General features: G+C 36.5%; 2 protein-coding genes across 2 annotated transcripts; one reads left to right on the top strand and one right to left on the bottom strand.

Annotated features, from left to right (window-relative positions):
* Window positions 1–4,986: 4,986 nt before the first annotated feature.
* On the top strand, window positions 4,987–8,652 carry LOC143550005 (uncharacterized). The gene is made up of 8 exons (XM_077040755.1): window positions 4,987–5,505; window positions 6,160–6,256; window positions 6,342–6,673; window positions 6,807–6,909; window positions 6,988–7,655; window positions 7,721–7,819; window positions 7,911–8,218; window positions 8,531–8,652. The coding sequence occupies exons 1-7, from the start codon at window positions 4,987–4,989 to the stop codon at window positions 7,998–8,000; spliced, it is 1,908 nt and encodes a 635-aa protein (XP_076896870.1). The 3' UTR covers window positions 8,001–8,218; window positions 8,531–8,652.
* LOC143550002 (selenium-binding protein 1-like) lies at window positions 8,600–14,913 on the bottom strand. Its single transcript, XM_077040753.1, has 7 exons — window positions 14,646–14,913; window positions 11,220–11,415; window positions 10,887–11,114; window positions 10,153–10,384; window positions 9,463–9,570; window positions 9,121–9,393; window positions 8,600–8,993 (listed from the first exon to the last, which is right to left on the bottom strand). Exons 1-7 carry the CDS (start codon window positions 14,779–14,781, stop codon window positions 8,712–8,714), a joined length of 1,455 nt encoding a protein of 484 aa, XP_076896868.1. The 5' UTR covers window positions 14,782–14,913; the 3' UTR covers window positions 8,600–8,711.
* Between the last annotated feature and the right edge of the window lie 657 nt (window positions 14,914–15,570).

Genomic DNA, 15,570 nt, shown 5'->3' with positions numbered 1-15,570 from the left:
TGGTTTTAGCACAAGGTATAACCTCGAAAAGCTGGTTTCACGGAGTTAGATACTATCAAAAGTTAAAGTAAAATAAAGGACCCTAAATGCAGACTTAATAAAGGTAACAAACTCGAATCAAGAATCGACAATTCATGTATCACCATGACTTTCCGAATTCCCAATTTTAAAATATACGAGCAAACGAGTATTGGGATTGACGATTCATGTATCACCATGACTTTCAATCTTCAATACAAAACATACAAGAAAATGAGTATTGGAGGTCGACAATTCATGTATCACCATGACTTTTCAAGTCTCCAACCTCAGAACATAATCGTAAATAGAAATTGAAAATCAACTATTCATGTATCACCATGACTTTTCGGATTTTTCAAATCCAACAAACGAATATGTAAGTAAAATCAATAAAAATCGAAATTCAACAAAAATCGAAATATCGCGGAATAAAACATAAAATCATATACTCTGCGCAAGCGCGAGCATATTCATAAATAACGAGTAATTAACAATAAGCGCGCAAAACATGAGAATTCTCTCATGCGCGAGAAGGAGACTCTTAGGTATTCTAGGCCGTTACGTCTAACCACCTATCCTAAAGTCAACGAGCTCTGATACCAATATGTAACACCCCGACCAAAGACGGATTATACATCGGGGCGCCACATATTGTTTCATTACTCGTGACACTATTGGGTGTCAATATTTAATAAATATATTCATTTCTGCATGCGCAAACGTATACATAAGATAAAATAAACCAACATAAATCAATATATTATAAATCAAAATATTCGAACAGCACATAACTTGTCTTGATACATTTTAATCTAGGGTCCAAAAGTAAAAACGTCCTATGTGTCCACAAGCTCCAAAACAGCTACTGCAAACCTGAACATGTGTTAAAATAAACGTCAAACACTTGCGTGTTGGTGAGAAATCAAGTTTAATACAATACATAGATAACAATAAATCTGCGCGCAACACGTGTATGTCTGGTGTTTAACAAGGGTGCAATCAGATTGTGATCAAGCCTAGATAGATCATAGCTCATAGTTTCATAGTTCAATCCGTGCTCCCAATTGAGCCACAAAAACGAGAAAACATCTGTGCAAGTGTAAACAAAGAAAACCGTAAACGATAGGTCTCCCGTGTTCATCTAATGGATACATGAAAACTTCGGAATAGGCCGAACAAAGCGGTTAATGATACACACATACAAATAAACAGCCAAGTAAACGTCCTCAACACATGGATACTGCGCGACTAAAGTTCATAAACAAGTTTAAGACTCTAAGTTTGTATGAACACATGAACATCCCAAAACATTAAAAATAAAAAGGGATTAGGTACGAGATTACTCACTTGATAAACGGTGCGGTGTAAGATAAAGCAAGAACCAACTTTAAACAAGCACAAGTTAACCTATAAATAAGATTATTGTTTTAAACGATCTGTTTTAAAGTCTTGATTATAAGTTAGCATAATTAATAAGTAAATTATTATATATAATATATATATTACCCGGAAAAGCAGGACAGAACAGGGAGGAAGACGGAGGCAGAGAGGGAGGCGGCAGAGAGAGCAAGGAGAACAGGAGGGAATAAGAGAGATTAAGTGTTTTGTGTGTGTAGTGTTAAAATATTATTATTATTTATAGGAAAACCCTAGGAGACATAAATCCAGAAAAAGGGGAAAAGATTCCAAGACAAACAGAACAAGACAAAACAAAAGATAACAAAAGATATCCAAAAGCAAGTAAAAGATATCAAAAGATATGGCAGCAGGGAAAAAGAGAAAAAGGCTGACAGGGAACAGTAAAAAGGCATGGGCGGTTCAGAAAAAGGTACTGGTCAAGCATGGAAAAAGCAGATCTCAAAAGATAATGTCAGTCACTTTTTCTGCCAACCAATGGGGGTTGGTGCGCATGCTGCGCCGAAAGTAACTTTTCAGACATAAAGCAGATTAGGTCAACAGCACAAAAGATAAGACAACACAAAAGCAAATGGCTAGATTAAACAGAAGAAAACTCAAAGGGTTAGCGCGAGAAGGCTGGAGCGCGAAGGCAAAAGTGCGCGAGCGCGAAGGCAGACAGAACCAACCTTAACGCGTCGCGGGAAGAATCACATTTCTTAGCGCGCCGCGGAGGAACTAAAAATTCCTAGCGCGCCGCGGGAAGAACTATAATTCCTTCGCAGCGTCGAGGGATGAACTACGATTCTTAGCGCGCTGCGAGAAGAACTACTAATCCTTAGCGCGTCGCGGAAGAACTACCGTTCTTAGCGCGCTGCGAGAAGAATTACAAATCCTTAGCGCGCTGCGAGAAGAGTTCGTCTCGCGAATCGCTGAAACAGGTGGTCTTCACGCAGGATTCCTTGTAAGGGAGTCTGGCGCGTGGAGCTGCGCAGACAACCTTAGGCGGGAAGGAACAAAGGACAAGCAAAGAGTTAGAAGAAAAAGAGGGGAAACAAGGCCGTAAGGGCGGGACGGCGACAAGAGGAAAAGAAGGCGGAAAGAGAGAAGGAGAGGGACGGACGGCGGAAAGAAAGAGAGAGAAAGAGGCGGGAAGGAAAATACATTATTATTATTAAAAGTTAAAATATAAGTATAAATAAATACTAAATCATAAAAGAAAGAGATCGGGTCAGAGAAACGGGTACCTGGGTCGGGTCGGATCGGGGCAGATGTCACATCCCTCGGTTGATTGGGATTTATACAAATTACTTTTCCTTAGGCAAGAAACTTACTAATAGTGATATCCCCCTTACAGTTACTACATGCCCGTCAAAATATATCTTTTGTTGACATTACTTCACTATGAAGTAACGTTTATGAAAACTCGATTTGTGAATGTTTATAAAATACGATAAAGGTTAAAGGCCATAGCCTCGATTGATAGTCTAAGCTATGATTCAGATAACTTAAACATAACCCCTACCTTAATTCGGATACTTAGATTGATAATAAGAAAAAAAACAGGATCTTGATCTACTCGATTATATGATTGCTAGCTTGATTATAACTTCGTTGTTTGCATGTACTTCGAGAAAATGGCACGTCGGCTTGACACGGCAATAGGGCATGCCTTTCAATGTTAAGTGTGTGAAAATAGAGGCGTGATGGGATGAATTTGGCTTCAAACCCGTTCACCCCTTTTATAGGCGAATTTAGGACCTCGTCGCGGTACGTGATGGGTTCCTTTACCCCGTCGCGTATCGCGGCGGCGCAATTTTAACGCCGCCTTACCAGCTCGTGACACGTGGCCTGTCATATCATGCCACGTGTTGGCAAGTCGTTGGACACGTGTCCAATGACTCAGCATGGTCATCGCGCTACGCGATGGGTTCAGTCTTACCTCATCGTGTATCGCGATGAGTTCAGATTTTAAAATGTTCAATTTTGGTCCTTATACTTTATAAGTTACTGTATTAGGCTAAATTTTATAGGGTAAAAGACACGATGTTACATGGAATGAGGATGGAATTGAATGAATAGATGAATGAATTGGATCATTACCATCCATTTGTCTTGTTTGTTAACTTGTGATAATGGAATAAATTATTACTTTACGTTGTTTTGTAGCAAAAAATAATCGCATGAATGAAATACAAATAACAAAAATGCATACCTCAAAATAAATAAAAATTACAAAATAAAAGGTGGCAATAACAACAATAGTGTGGTTAGGCAGTGGTGGTCAGGTATCGACGGTGGTGCGGCGGTGGTGGTAGTGAGGTAGAAGTGGTGGCGGCGATGATGGTAGACAGGTGGTGGGTGTGGTGACAGTGGTCAGGTGATGGTGGTGGCAATGGCGAAGGTGGCAGTGGTGGTGAGGTTGCGGTGGTAGCGTTAGTGATGGCGGTTGTCAGGTGTTGATATCTAAAGTGTAAGTTGAAATGAGAATGAAATGAAAAAAAATACAAGGGTGTGATGGAAATAATGGAATGTTTTTAGTGAATATGATTCTTTATGTAATGATTGATTCTACACCAAACAATTATTCCATCACTATATCATAATGATTCATTCAATTCCCCGTTTCATTGATGTATACCAAACGTTATCTTAGACCCCATAAAGGTGTGGTGCTCCACTGAGGTCCGTTGGTGTCGAAAATTATACTAGTCTTGAACTATAATGCATTTTACACCTACTCAATGCTTTAAAACCAATCTCAACTCTTATCGAGATGAGCTAAAATATGATATAATCGGTTGCACCGGGTTGAATTGTTTAAAAAATTAAACTAATTATATTCATGATTGGATTACTGTATATGGGTTGTATGCAACCGCCCAAATAAAAAATATGCAACCCATATTCAAAAATTGACCCAAAACCTAAAAACTCATGCAAAATAATGGTCTCAACCTTCTCGACTTATAAAACTAAAACATGATAGGTATGTATACAAAAGGTTAACTTGTTTAATCTCAAAAGACATTCACAATTAATCTAACATAGAAATGAAAATTAAATATAATTAAAGCTATATCAAGAACATGTTAATACTAACCTACTTAAAAGATTTACAATTAAGTGACCTACACCAGGTCAGTCCATCAGATTTCTCGAGTTGACATGATAGTCAATAACCACTTACAAATTAAAATACTATTTAGCTGTCACAAGAAAAAAAATTATATAAGTTGCTAACATATGTTCTCCTCGTTATACTTTTTAACATTTACATTTTCTAATTTTCAAACTCTAATAATTTGTAAGAAAATATGTAAAAATTCAAAGCACCCAAGGCGCCTAAACGAAACACACTCTTTGGATAAGAGGGTAAATCGGTCACACTGCAAAAACATTTCAGCGGGAGTATATTACTCTATTTCCCGCCATCTAATAATAAGACCCTTTTTCCCGCCAGGTTATCAAGACCACTACATAATATTCTATACTCAATCATCATCATCTTCAATTGAAACCAAAACCCTAACCCAGATAATAACACCCAAGAAAATAAGATTCAAATCGATGGACCCGGTTATCAGATCCAGGAAACGCAAGAACCGGCCGTCGGAATCCGACCCGTTTGGCGGCATATTCACCCGGAGCAAAACCCAGATCTATTTCCACCGACACCGATCTGGGTACTCCCGATCTGATTCCAATCGAAGCCGTGGTAATAATAATAATATTAAGCTGATGAAAGGTATTAAAGCTGAATCAGTAGTGAAACATAAGGAACCGGAAGCTGTGTCATCAGTCAAGGATCTTCGCGCCAGGAGAGTGTTTTCGCCTGCGACTGCTGACGTGGAAGCTGACGTGAATGTTTGTAAGCAGAGTGACGGAAACCCTGTTGGGTCGGTTGTTGATTCGGAAAAGAGTGTGGGTGACGTCATCAATTGTGGGTTGGAAGCTGATGTTGCTGTGGCGGATGCTGGTGGTGATGTTAAGATGACGTCAGCAGTTGTAGAAGTTGAAGAGAATAAGACCCCTGTTGCTAATGAAGTTGCAGACAGTAAAGATCTTATGAATAAGAGTCAATCTTCGGTAAGAGTTGGTTAATTATCACTCTAATTTTGTTTATATTTGCTAATTGTTATATTAGTTGATAGTTGCAATATTGAGTATGTGCGCTTAATTACATATATCATATATGCATTGTTGTAGAACTTGGTATGCGCTTGTCGGGTGGTAGGGTAGGGACTAACTATTAATTAGAATTAATCAGATTGCAATTGATATGTAGTTTTTGAAATATACCAAATTTTATATATAATATTCTTAATTTTGACTGAGTTAGTTCAAATAATGATTAATTGGGTAGTGAGTAACGATTAATCAAGGTTAATCTGAAACCATACATATATGTTACGACTTAATTGACTTATTTTGTATATATGTGTGCGCGCGCGCTTGTATTTATACAAAATTTGTATATACCGTTTTGGTTTTGAACCAATTCTACTGATTTTGATCAAAATTTGACAGCTTTTAACTTTTTTCTAATTGATTTTGAGACTACCAATTAATTTGAGTGATTTGGGGAAATCCCATCTACCGAGCGCTGTTTGGGATTAATTGTGGATTAATTGGCGCCTAGACAGGATTTTGACAACTGTTTAGCTAATTCATTATTATGATCAATTTGAGTATATTTTGAATCTTGCACTTAAAGTTGTGCTTTATGGAATTGAATGATAGGTAGCAAGTTTACGTGGTGGTCGAAAGGTGTTTGTAAGTCTGACTTCTTTTAATTATAGAAGGCTGCTTCCTTATCTAATGGATTCAGAGAATGATGGTAAATACATAACTCGGTTTCATTTTATTATCTGTTAGATTACTGGATTTTGTTAACTTTGTTAGTTATAAACTTATAATAGCAGATTCTTCGAGTTTTGAGATACTTGAGGCAGCATTGCCTAAGAGTTTGGAATCAAGTAATCCGGTTCCTAATGTGGTTGCTCTTAAAGATGAGGAAACTGGTCCGGTGTTTAATTCTAGCAAATTGGCGGATGGTTTACTGAATAATTCAAACAGTGTGAATGCTGGTTTAGTTAGTACTGTTGAGACTTCTGATGCGGTGCAGAAAAGCCAAGAAGATGTTGTAAATGACTCGTTAGAGAGTGAGCAGACAACACCACCTGATTCAAATATATATAGTAAATCCAAGGTTGATAACGTTTCGGGTGCGCTTGTAAAGCCGGCGTCTAAACTGGTAATGTTCAGTCTTTATAATATTTATAATCAGTTAATATTGTTTTAAACTTTAACTCTCAATATTCATGTTTTTTTTATAAAAATGATGGCTAATTATTTTTTTAATATTTGGGGTTTTGATTAATTTTTAGGGACTTAAATCGTGTTCGAGGTTGAAAGCACTTCAAACTCCAACTTCTTTTAGTCATAGAAGATTGCTTCCATTCTTGATGAGTGTTGCCGAAGACTATTCAGGTAATAATTTATTTCTCAAATAAAAAAATGAGATATTTCATGTTTTTTTTCCAACTTTTTATTTATGTATTTTAATAGGCCCCTTGAAAGACGATCAATCTTTAAAACCCGAGAAAGCAATCGAGCAAAACGAACAACCACCAACGCAATTTTTAGTTTCCACTACTGCAGACGAGGCATCAAATTCTCCTACATCTACATTGGTTCCAGTTGACGCATCACTTGATAAAACAAATTTGGTTGCTTTAGTTTCAAACGACAATATTTTGGATGCAAATGTGCCAAATAAGGAAACTGGTGAATCAATTTTACAGTTAGCGGAAGCTGTTAAGTCTGACAGTTGTATAAAGATGGAACAATCACCACCCAAACTTAAACTGACATGTGTTGAAGAACCACCTTTAGAAGCGACACCGCTTTGCATCGTGCAAAGTCAAAGTGCTGAGCTTCAGATAAAAGTCAAAGAAAGTCCACAACAATATCCGATGCCGATTCTCGAAACTCAAGTGGAAAGTATTAAAAGTGGAATCTTGAAGAGAACTCCAAGAGGGTGCAGAGGAATCTGCAACTGTCTTAACTGCACATCTTTTCGTTTACATGCCGAAAGATCGTTTGAGTTTTCAAAGAATCAGATGCATGATGCTGAAGAGGTTGCGCTGGAGCTGATTAACGACTTGAAATATCTTCGAAACGTTCTAGAAGCTTCCAGCGCTTCCAGTTCTTTTGATACTGTTAAACAAAAACAGGTATTTATTCCTCTTTCTGTTGATTTTACTTTTCTAAGAACTTTACCATTTTAACCTTACTTCAGGCGAAAGAAGCGTGTGCAAAGGCTTTATACAAGGAGCAAGAAGCGAGAGCACGTTTGGCACAAATGAATGAGGATCTAAGCATTCACTGCAGAAGCATGGTATAATTATTAACTCAAGAAAAAAGATTAAATTCAAAAGATGAGAATTGTGGAAAGATTAACTAACTCATTGGTTTTTATGATGTGGCAGAATCTGTTACGACCGAAGGTGACATTTGCCAACAAGATTGAAGAAAAGGTAATTTCAAAAGATGGGATTTGTGGAAAGAAGAGTTTCTAGTTATTGTTTTGATTGATGGTTTGGTCAAATGTGTTGAATGTGTAGATCTTGTGAGATGAGAGTTATCCTCATGAGACTTGTGTTTTATATTTTTGAGATGGGATATACAAAAGGTGATGAATCATTTCCAAGTTAGTGTTTGATTTATAGTCACTACAAAATATGTCTTATGTTTTGAGATATATGCAATGTTCTGCTCTATACATAAACATAAGAAAGTGCACTATCATATTGTACAACATACACTTAAGAATTTAAGTACAACTTTTTAATGACTGTTATTATTTTTGTTGATACAAAACAAGTATGCATCATGCCAAAAACTAAGAGTAACTTTTATACCAAGTCTTCATTTTTTAACAAAATAAATTTGATATTGCAGTAAATACGAGAGTATAACCTTTATACCAAGTCTTCATTTTTTAACTAAATAAAATGTGATTTTGCAGTATACATATAATTTTTCTTAAAATTAATTAAGCAAGCTCGAATAAAAGTTGAGCTCATATTCATCTCTAAAGATCTATTAGCTTGTGGCACTAGATGACTCCTAAAAATCATGTGCATCATGACTTGCAGCATATTCAGTTCATCATCAATATATAAAAACTAAAATAGTAAAATGAAACTGTATTTCAGATACAAAGTACATAACCAAAGTTTTATTACAAATAGCTTTATTATTCTCATTGTTGTAACCAAACTTATAGTTTAAACCCATATATCTGAGGTGCAGTCACCACCCGGATATCTCATTTCATGAGCCAAGCAAGGTCCATCTGGTTCGGCTCCAAAGTCAACATAGAAATCGGGGTTTATAGAAAGTCCGCCTTCTTCATTGTTCACATCAATTTGTAACATGTGAGATCCTTTTTCCACAAGTTCTGGATAAAACTGCTTGTCCCATTTGCTGAATAACGAGTTTGTAACGTACAAGCGTTTCCCGTCTAAGCTCAGTTGGATCATCTGTGGCCCCCCTATCAACTGGTGTCCCTAAATGAAACAATCATGAAACCGATTAATGATGTTTATATAAACTAATTGTGTTTCTAGTTATATAAAAAACTAGTTATTTTAAAACTGATCATTTTTGAAATTTACTACTCATGAAAACGCTTACCTTGACTTGTGGAACGTCGACTTGATAAGTTGTACCATCTTCGTTCTCAGCAACTACCGGGCTTCCTTTCTGAAACAGCCCACCGACCCAAACCAGGCCCACCAAAACCGGGCTTGTAGGGTCTACAATATTATACTGTCTAATATCCCCATGTAACCAGTTCACAAAGTAAAGAAACCGATCATCAAGAGAAATGAGGAAGTCCGTAATAAGCCCGGGCATTTCGGGTAAAATCCAGTTTTGGACCTTAACTGGTTTGACTACCATTGCCACCTGTGTTATCAAATTTATTAGTTATCAGATGTTTGTGATCTGAATGAGATTAAAAGATAAAATTTGTACCTCATGGCTCCATGATCCATCAGAGTTTTTGAAAAACCGAACCATGTTGCTGCTTAATGCGCATCCAACAAACCCTGTATCTTTAGTCGGGTCATGCAAAAACCTTATCTGTAAAAAAATCATGACTTCTTCGTAAGTTTGACCGTGTTGACTTTTTTTTGTCGTGGTGATAGTTAAATTTTTTGGCCAGAAAAAAAAAACTTAAAAAAGTCAAAAACTAAAAGAAGTAACATTTTTGACAAAACACAATCTTGGAATTTTTCTTATTTAAGCTGATTTGTAAAGGATACCAGATCAAAAATGATGATTTGTCGGTAAATTGACCATGTTGACTTGGCGCTGAATTTTTCTTAAAACCCAATAAATATTTAACATTTTTGATAGAATTCACAATCTTAACATTTCTTTATTTATAAAGGATACCAGGTCAAACACGATGATTTGTCGGTAAATTTGACCATGTTGACTTTTTTCTAAATGGCGCAAAAACACTAGCTACGTGCCTTCAAGGGTGAAACTTACCTTAAATCGCTCTGTTTGAAATTTGAAGGAACAAAACAAAGTTGTTTACTCAAACTTGATATAAGAAAATAGTCATATTAGAGGGGTGTTCAAAATGATTAGTTTTAACTTTAAACATGCATGCAAACACTCCCTTATGCATTCATTTGGAAACTTTCAAGCACTAACCTCTAATGGTAGGAGCCCATTAGGGCCTAAATCAATAGTTTGTTTCAGTTCTCCATCGGGCCAGTTGTACACGTGCAAATGGCGACCATATAAACCGTTTGAAACATCCTGGAGGTTGAATCCCTGTGTAAAAGCTGACGGCGCACCCCATGATGTACTAATCATGGTTTTATGTCGAGGTTGGTACCAATAATCATATCCAAACAATGGACTATGCCCTGGTTTCTCCCACCTAAGATATAGCAATATCAGAAATAATTAGTTTCCCTGTAAGAAATTCGCGGGTTTAAATGGGTTTGAGTGTTTTGGGAGAACCTGCAAACACATTTAGCTAATCGGGTCATGTTTGGGTCGGCCTGATGGGTTCATGGGCTGACTAGTTTACTTATACTTATTTTTTTTAAAACAGATCGAGTTATACAGTTTAAACATAATTATTTTACGTACATTTATATTTATGATCGTAAACTTGTAACTTTAGAGTACTAATATGAAAAATAATTAAATTTGACAAAAAAATTTCAGGTTAAGCGGGTCATTTTTCTGTCAGTCCATGAAAACTGATGTGGATTATTTTGGGTTTGGCTCGCTTATTTCGGTTTCATGCGCACATCTACCAGAACTAGTAAAATAGTGTACATGGTTTGACCGATAACTCAAACCGCCTAACCACCTCATTTCACCACTTTTAAACATACAAAATTAAATCATATTATATGTAACTAGCTAATTACCTTCCTTTCACATTAAAATTCGAGTCAAGTAGAAGAAACCCGTTCCCTTCCGCCTTCCCTTCTTTGTCTCCAAGGCACGAGACCATTATGTCACCCGAAGCAAGACAATGAGCTGTGTGGGGATACGCAAGCCCAGTTTTACTAGCAATGTCAGCAGGCTCAACCGCCTTATGGAAGGCGGGGGCCCGCGGATCCTTTTGTGTATCAACAACGTATATTCGACCTGACCTGAAAAACATGAAACAGAAACAAAAGTTTATGAGACTGAGCTAAAACTAGCTTGGTGACAATCAAAAGTCAACTGTTTTCTCGCTGGCGGTTAAGGATACGTACACGAGAGCCGGGAGAACAAGGAACCGACGCGAGGTGGTTGAATCATTGTAACAAGAACTGCAAGCATTCCAACCGGAATGATGTAACTCATCACCTTTGTTTGGCATAGGCAGCCTGTGGATGACTTGTGAATATGTTTTCGAGGTGGGGTCCACGTCAACTGTTCCTAGGAAATCTGGTTTGTCCTTCCCTGTTCCTTGAATATACCAAAAACAAAGAAATGTGTTCTTAATTTATAAAAGAAACCACTAATCTGATTGTAGCATATTATGATAAACTTTTTAATTAAATCTATATTCTATATAAAAACAATACCAAAAAAGCTGATGTGGCGCCACCTAGTTAGTCACCCAACTCTTTTAATCTCTAACGTTATTTACTCGATCGACAAATTAATCCAATATACTAAAATACACGTTGATAACACCATAATTACCAACAGACACTATTCAATGGCACGCATCGTAATTCAGGAACTATAAGCAATTTTCAGTTTAATAAATAATTTACAGATGGTTGGTTTAGGTAAACATGCTTGCTGCTAATTTTCAGTTTATAAATCAATTGCATACTTGCTGCTAGGGCTGTAAACGAACCAAACCGAACGTTCGTGAACAGTTCTGCGGGAAGTTCGTTAATGTTCGTTCATTTAATAAATGAAAGAACATAAACAAAAATTGTGTTTGGTAAGCTTAACAAATGAACACGAACAGAGGTCGTGTCTGTTCAATTGTGTTCGTGAATGTTCAGTAATGTGTTAGTTCGTTCGTTAATGTTTGTTTGTGTTCGTTTATGTTCACCCGGTTACGTTGGCTTACATATATATGTTCATTTATTAGAATTTTACTATTACGATCTTTTTTTACTGTTACTATTTTAATATAATTATGTTAACGATTACTATGTTCAGCTTTTTTGGATATTATGTGGTGTACTTACGGATTTTTGGGTGATTTTGTGTTGATTTAGTGATTATTATTCTCAAATTAATATATGTTTGTTGGCTTGTGTTTGTTTATGCTCATTCAGTCATTTGTGTCCGTTGGTGTCCTTTAGTGGTCGTTTGGGTCCGTTTATAAAATTAATTGTTGGATTAATTTCTATTCCGGCTCACAAGTCGGTGAACCGGGCCTAAGAGGTTTTAACAAGTCGGTTAAAGTCTAAGGGGTATTATGAAACATTCCATATGCTTGGTGGCCAAGTTCACCTTGTTGGCCAAGTTGACCTTGTTGCCCAAGTTCACCTTGGTGGCCAAGTTGAGTGGTGACCACATATTATGCTTGGTGACCAAGTTGGGTTACTAGTATAAATACATGTACAAAGTTAGTGTTAGACACAACATCACAACAACAACAACAAACACAACAATCACCACCATCACTACCAAAGTTATTGTAATCAGTTTTTTGAGTTATATTTTCTGGTTATAATATAAGTCGGTTATTTACAAATTGCGCGTTAATTATCGTTTATCCTTCTTGATTAATGAGCGAACACGAATAACAATTATTATGTATTATTAATCAACTATAAAATACAAAAAGTAACAAATCTAATCATAACTCTTGGTTAAAAGTAATTGTGATAATTCTTAACTAATATACGATTTAAATAATATATTTAATCTAATCCAGCATGATATTACCTTATGTTATGTACTTCAACTAAGCAGTTGAACTGCATAATGTGTTGACTTTCTTATAACTACCTTTGTTCTTCCATGTATGTACTTTAGTTTTCGTTGGGTGTACTTCAGTTGTACTTTTGGTTTACTTGGGGTACATCAGTAGTACTAAATTTGTTTCTATTGTCCTCAATTAAATGTCACCTCTTTATCGTCACATTTCTGCCTATCTTCTGGTTTGTTAATTAACGGCTTATTATCAACTAGCTCTGGTTCTGATATATGGTTAGTCACCTTTCAATATTATTCCTTTTAACAATCTTTTTGTGAAGTTTGAGACTGCCTCAATGTTTGTATCTTTATACTTCATTTCTGTTGTTCACTAATATCAAGGAAACAACATACATGAGCGGATTAGTCAGGATTTGATAAAGTTTATAGACTTGTCCGGGTCCTAAGACCACGTGTAGTTAAAACGCCTCACCCTTAGGCATTTTGTCCCATGTGCCATCCCCGTCATCAATTGAGAGTTTTGCAAAAAGTGGCGTAGTGGGCAAAACGCCATAACTCTCCTGCCATAGTTAGATTTATTCCCCTCTCTCTCCTCTCCCCACATACAAATTTATCAAAATTCGTGCCACCATCGCGTTTTGTAGAAAACGCTACCCCAAAACGCCACCTCCAAAACGCCAAGGGGGGCGGTGTTCCCCGGTGTTATGGAGGAAAATGCCTGGATACCGCCACCACTACGGGTGGTCTAAAATAATAACGGTTTTAGCACTCCGTTAATTTAAAAATTCAACACACGCGCAGGGTGTTACCTGCAGCCCATGCTGTAATTGATTTCACTTAACCATTTTTGGGCGGCAATTGTACACTCTACATACCAAAATGAAGTCTTGAACCAACACAGTAATACATACTTCATGGCAACCAAATAGCTTAATGAAATTATGTGGATTCATGCTAAATTGTGCGGATTCATCATCCTATACAACTTCCAACATCCACCAATTGAATTTATTAATTTATGCCTTTAGTTTTAATGATAACGTTTCGTTCGTTTACAGGCGGATGCAGTAAAGTGTACTGAACGGGGCAAACAAAAAACATAGCAAACAAGGCAAGTACTACAACTTTTTGATATTATTTGTAAATTAAGAAAGAACAAAAAGTTGTGTAGCACAACGCTTGTCTGATAAGTGATAACAATGTAGGATAAGTTTATTAGTATGACTGTTTTGCATGCATATTCGGTAATTGCCCCTGTGCAGTACACAGGACTATAAGCTAGTGTACTATGAATTAGGATAGGGGTAAGGTTCATGGGCAAAGCTTAGTGAGTTTTTCGTCCGAAAATTTATATACGTACGTAGCGTAAATTTACCCGTATTTCTAGCCTACCAATTTAGCACATTTTCAGTCAGATGATTTGAAATTTAAATTGTTGACTTTTCTTTGACTGATGTTATGGTCAAAAGTCAAATGATTGAATCAAAAAGGGTCCAGGTCTCTAAAATTTTTGTTTACTCAAACTTGAAATAAAAATGATATTAATAAATCAGACTCCTGATAAAAGCGATGTAGTGTATGTTACATTTATTAAAGTGTTTTATAGAATATTGACTGTTAACTACATTAAAATATTAAATTAAATTCCGAATCTCGTTAAAAGATACTAATAAATAAATAACATACTCCTGAATATAAATACTCTGTATCCGAAACAAAATAAAAACCGGTAACATAATTCACATGATCGAAATCAACTTAATCAGATCGGAGAAGATGAAGATGTATACCTGTGTACACACAAGTGACGTAGATCAGAGACTCTTTGGGCCCACCCATGGCCTCAATCGGCGTAGCGTAACCTGGTCCTGTGTTGCAGCAACCGTGGTTACCGTTGATCGGAGCATGTTCGACTGCTGTAGCCATCGTCTTCCTCTGTAATAATTAATCAATTGCAGACGTATAGCAGATGAAGACGATATATATACAGAGAGGTGACGTGGCAGACGCATATTCGTCACTCCACGTGGGTTAAAGGATAACTTTGTTTCACTTCCAACTCATACTTTATGTGAATTGCATTATCTACCCTCTACAATCCAAATTCAAAATTACTAATTTTACTTACATGTTAATAAGTGTTATACAAATTATAGGGGTGAGAAAGCGGGTCCTGCTCGTATTCGGACCTGAACAGAACCCAATTCATGGTATTCTCTGGACCCGCTGACCCTGTTGAAAATAACCGTTTAGGTTGGTTTAGGTCTTATAAGTCTTAAGGATCTCACGGGTCTTCCTCAGTTTATGTTGACCCCCAATAACATAAGAACAATTTCATTAGATTATGAAATTAAGGTTGTGCTTGAGCACAATTTAACAACTATAATTAGTATAATGTATTTATGAGTATGGTAAACAACTGACTTTGTATACTAATAAAAATAAAACCTTTAGATCAACACGTAATGGACCATCGATGTTTGATGATGGAGTATTGAAATTAGAAGTATAAACTTTGACCTGTGACTCTCTTCGTCTTTATGTATGAACCATGGATCTTCCCTCTTGATCACGAAGCATGTTAAAACTTGAAGCATAGGGTGCACTGCTTTGGTACTTACTAATTAGTTTATGTAATTATGTCTTTACAGTTGTTATAACTTATATTTTGTCATGGTGACTATATTTGATTCAGTAACACTGCAAATTGGATTG

This window comes from Bidens hawaiensis, unplaced genomic scaffold (assembly GCF_021521415.1).
Source record: "Bidens hawaiensis isolate Kalapana, Puna unplaced genomic scaffold, B.hawaiensis_p1.1 tig00015891_1, whole genome shotgun sequence".
Classification (NCBI taxonomy): domain Eukaryota; kingdom Viridiplantae; phylum Streptophyta; class Magnoliopsida; order Asterales; family Asteraceae; genus Bidens; species Bidens hawaiensis.
This window is presented reverse-complemented; position numbering and strand designations above follow the sequence as displayed.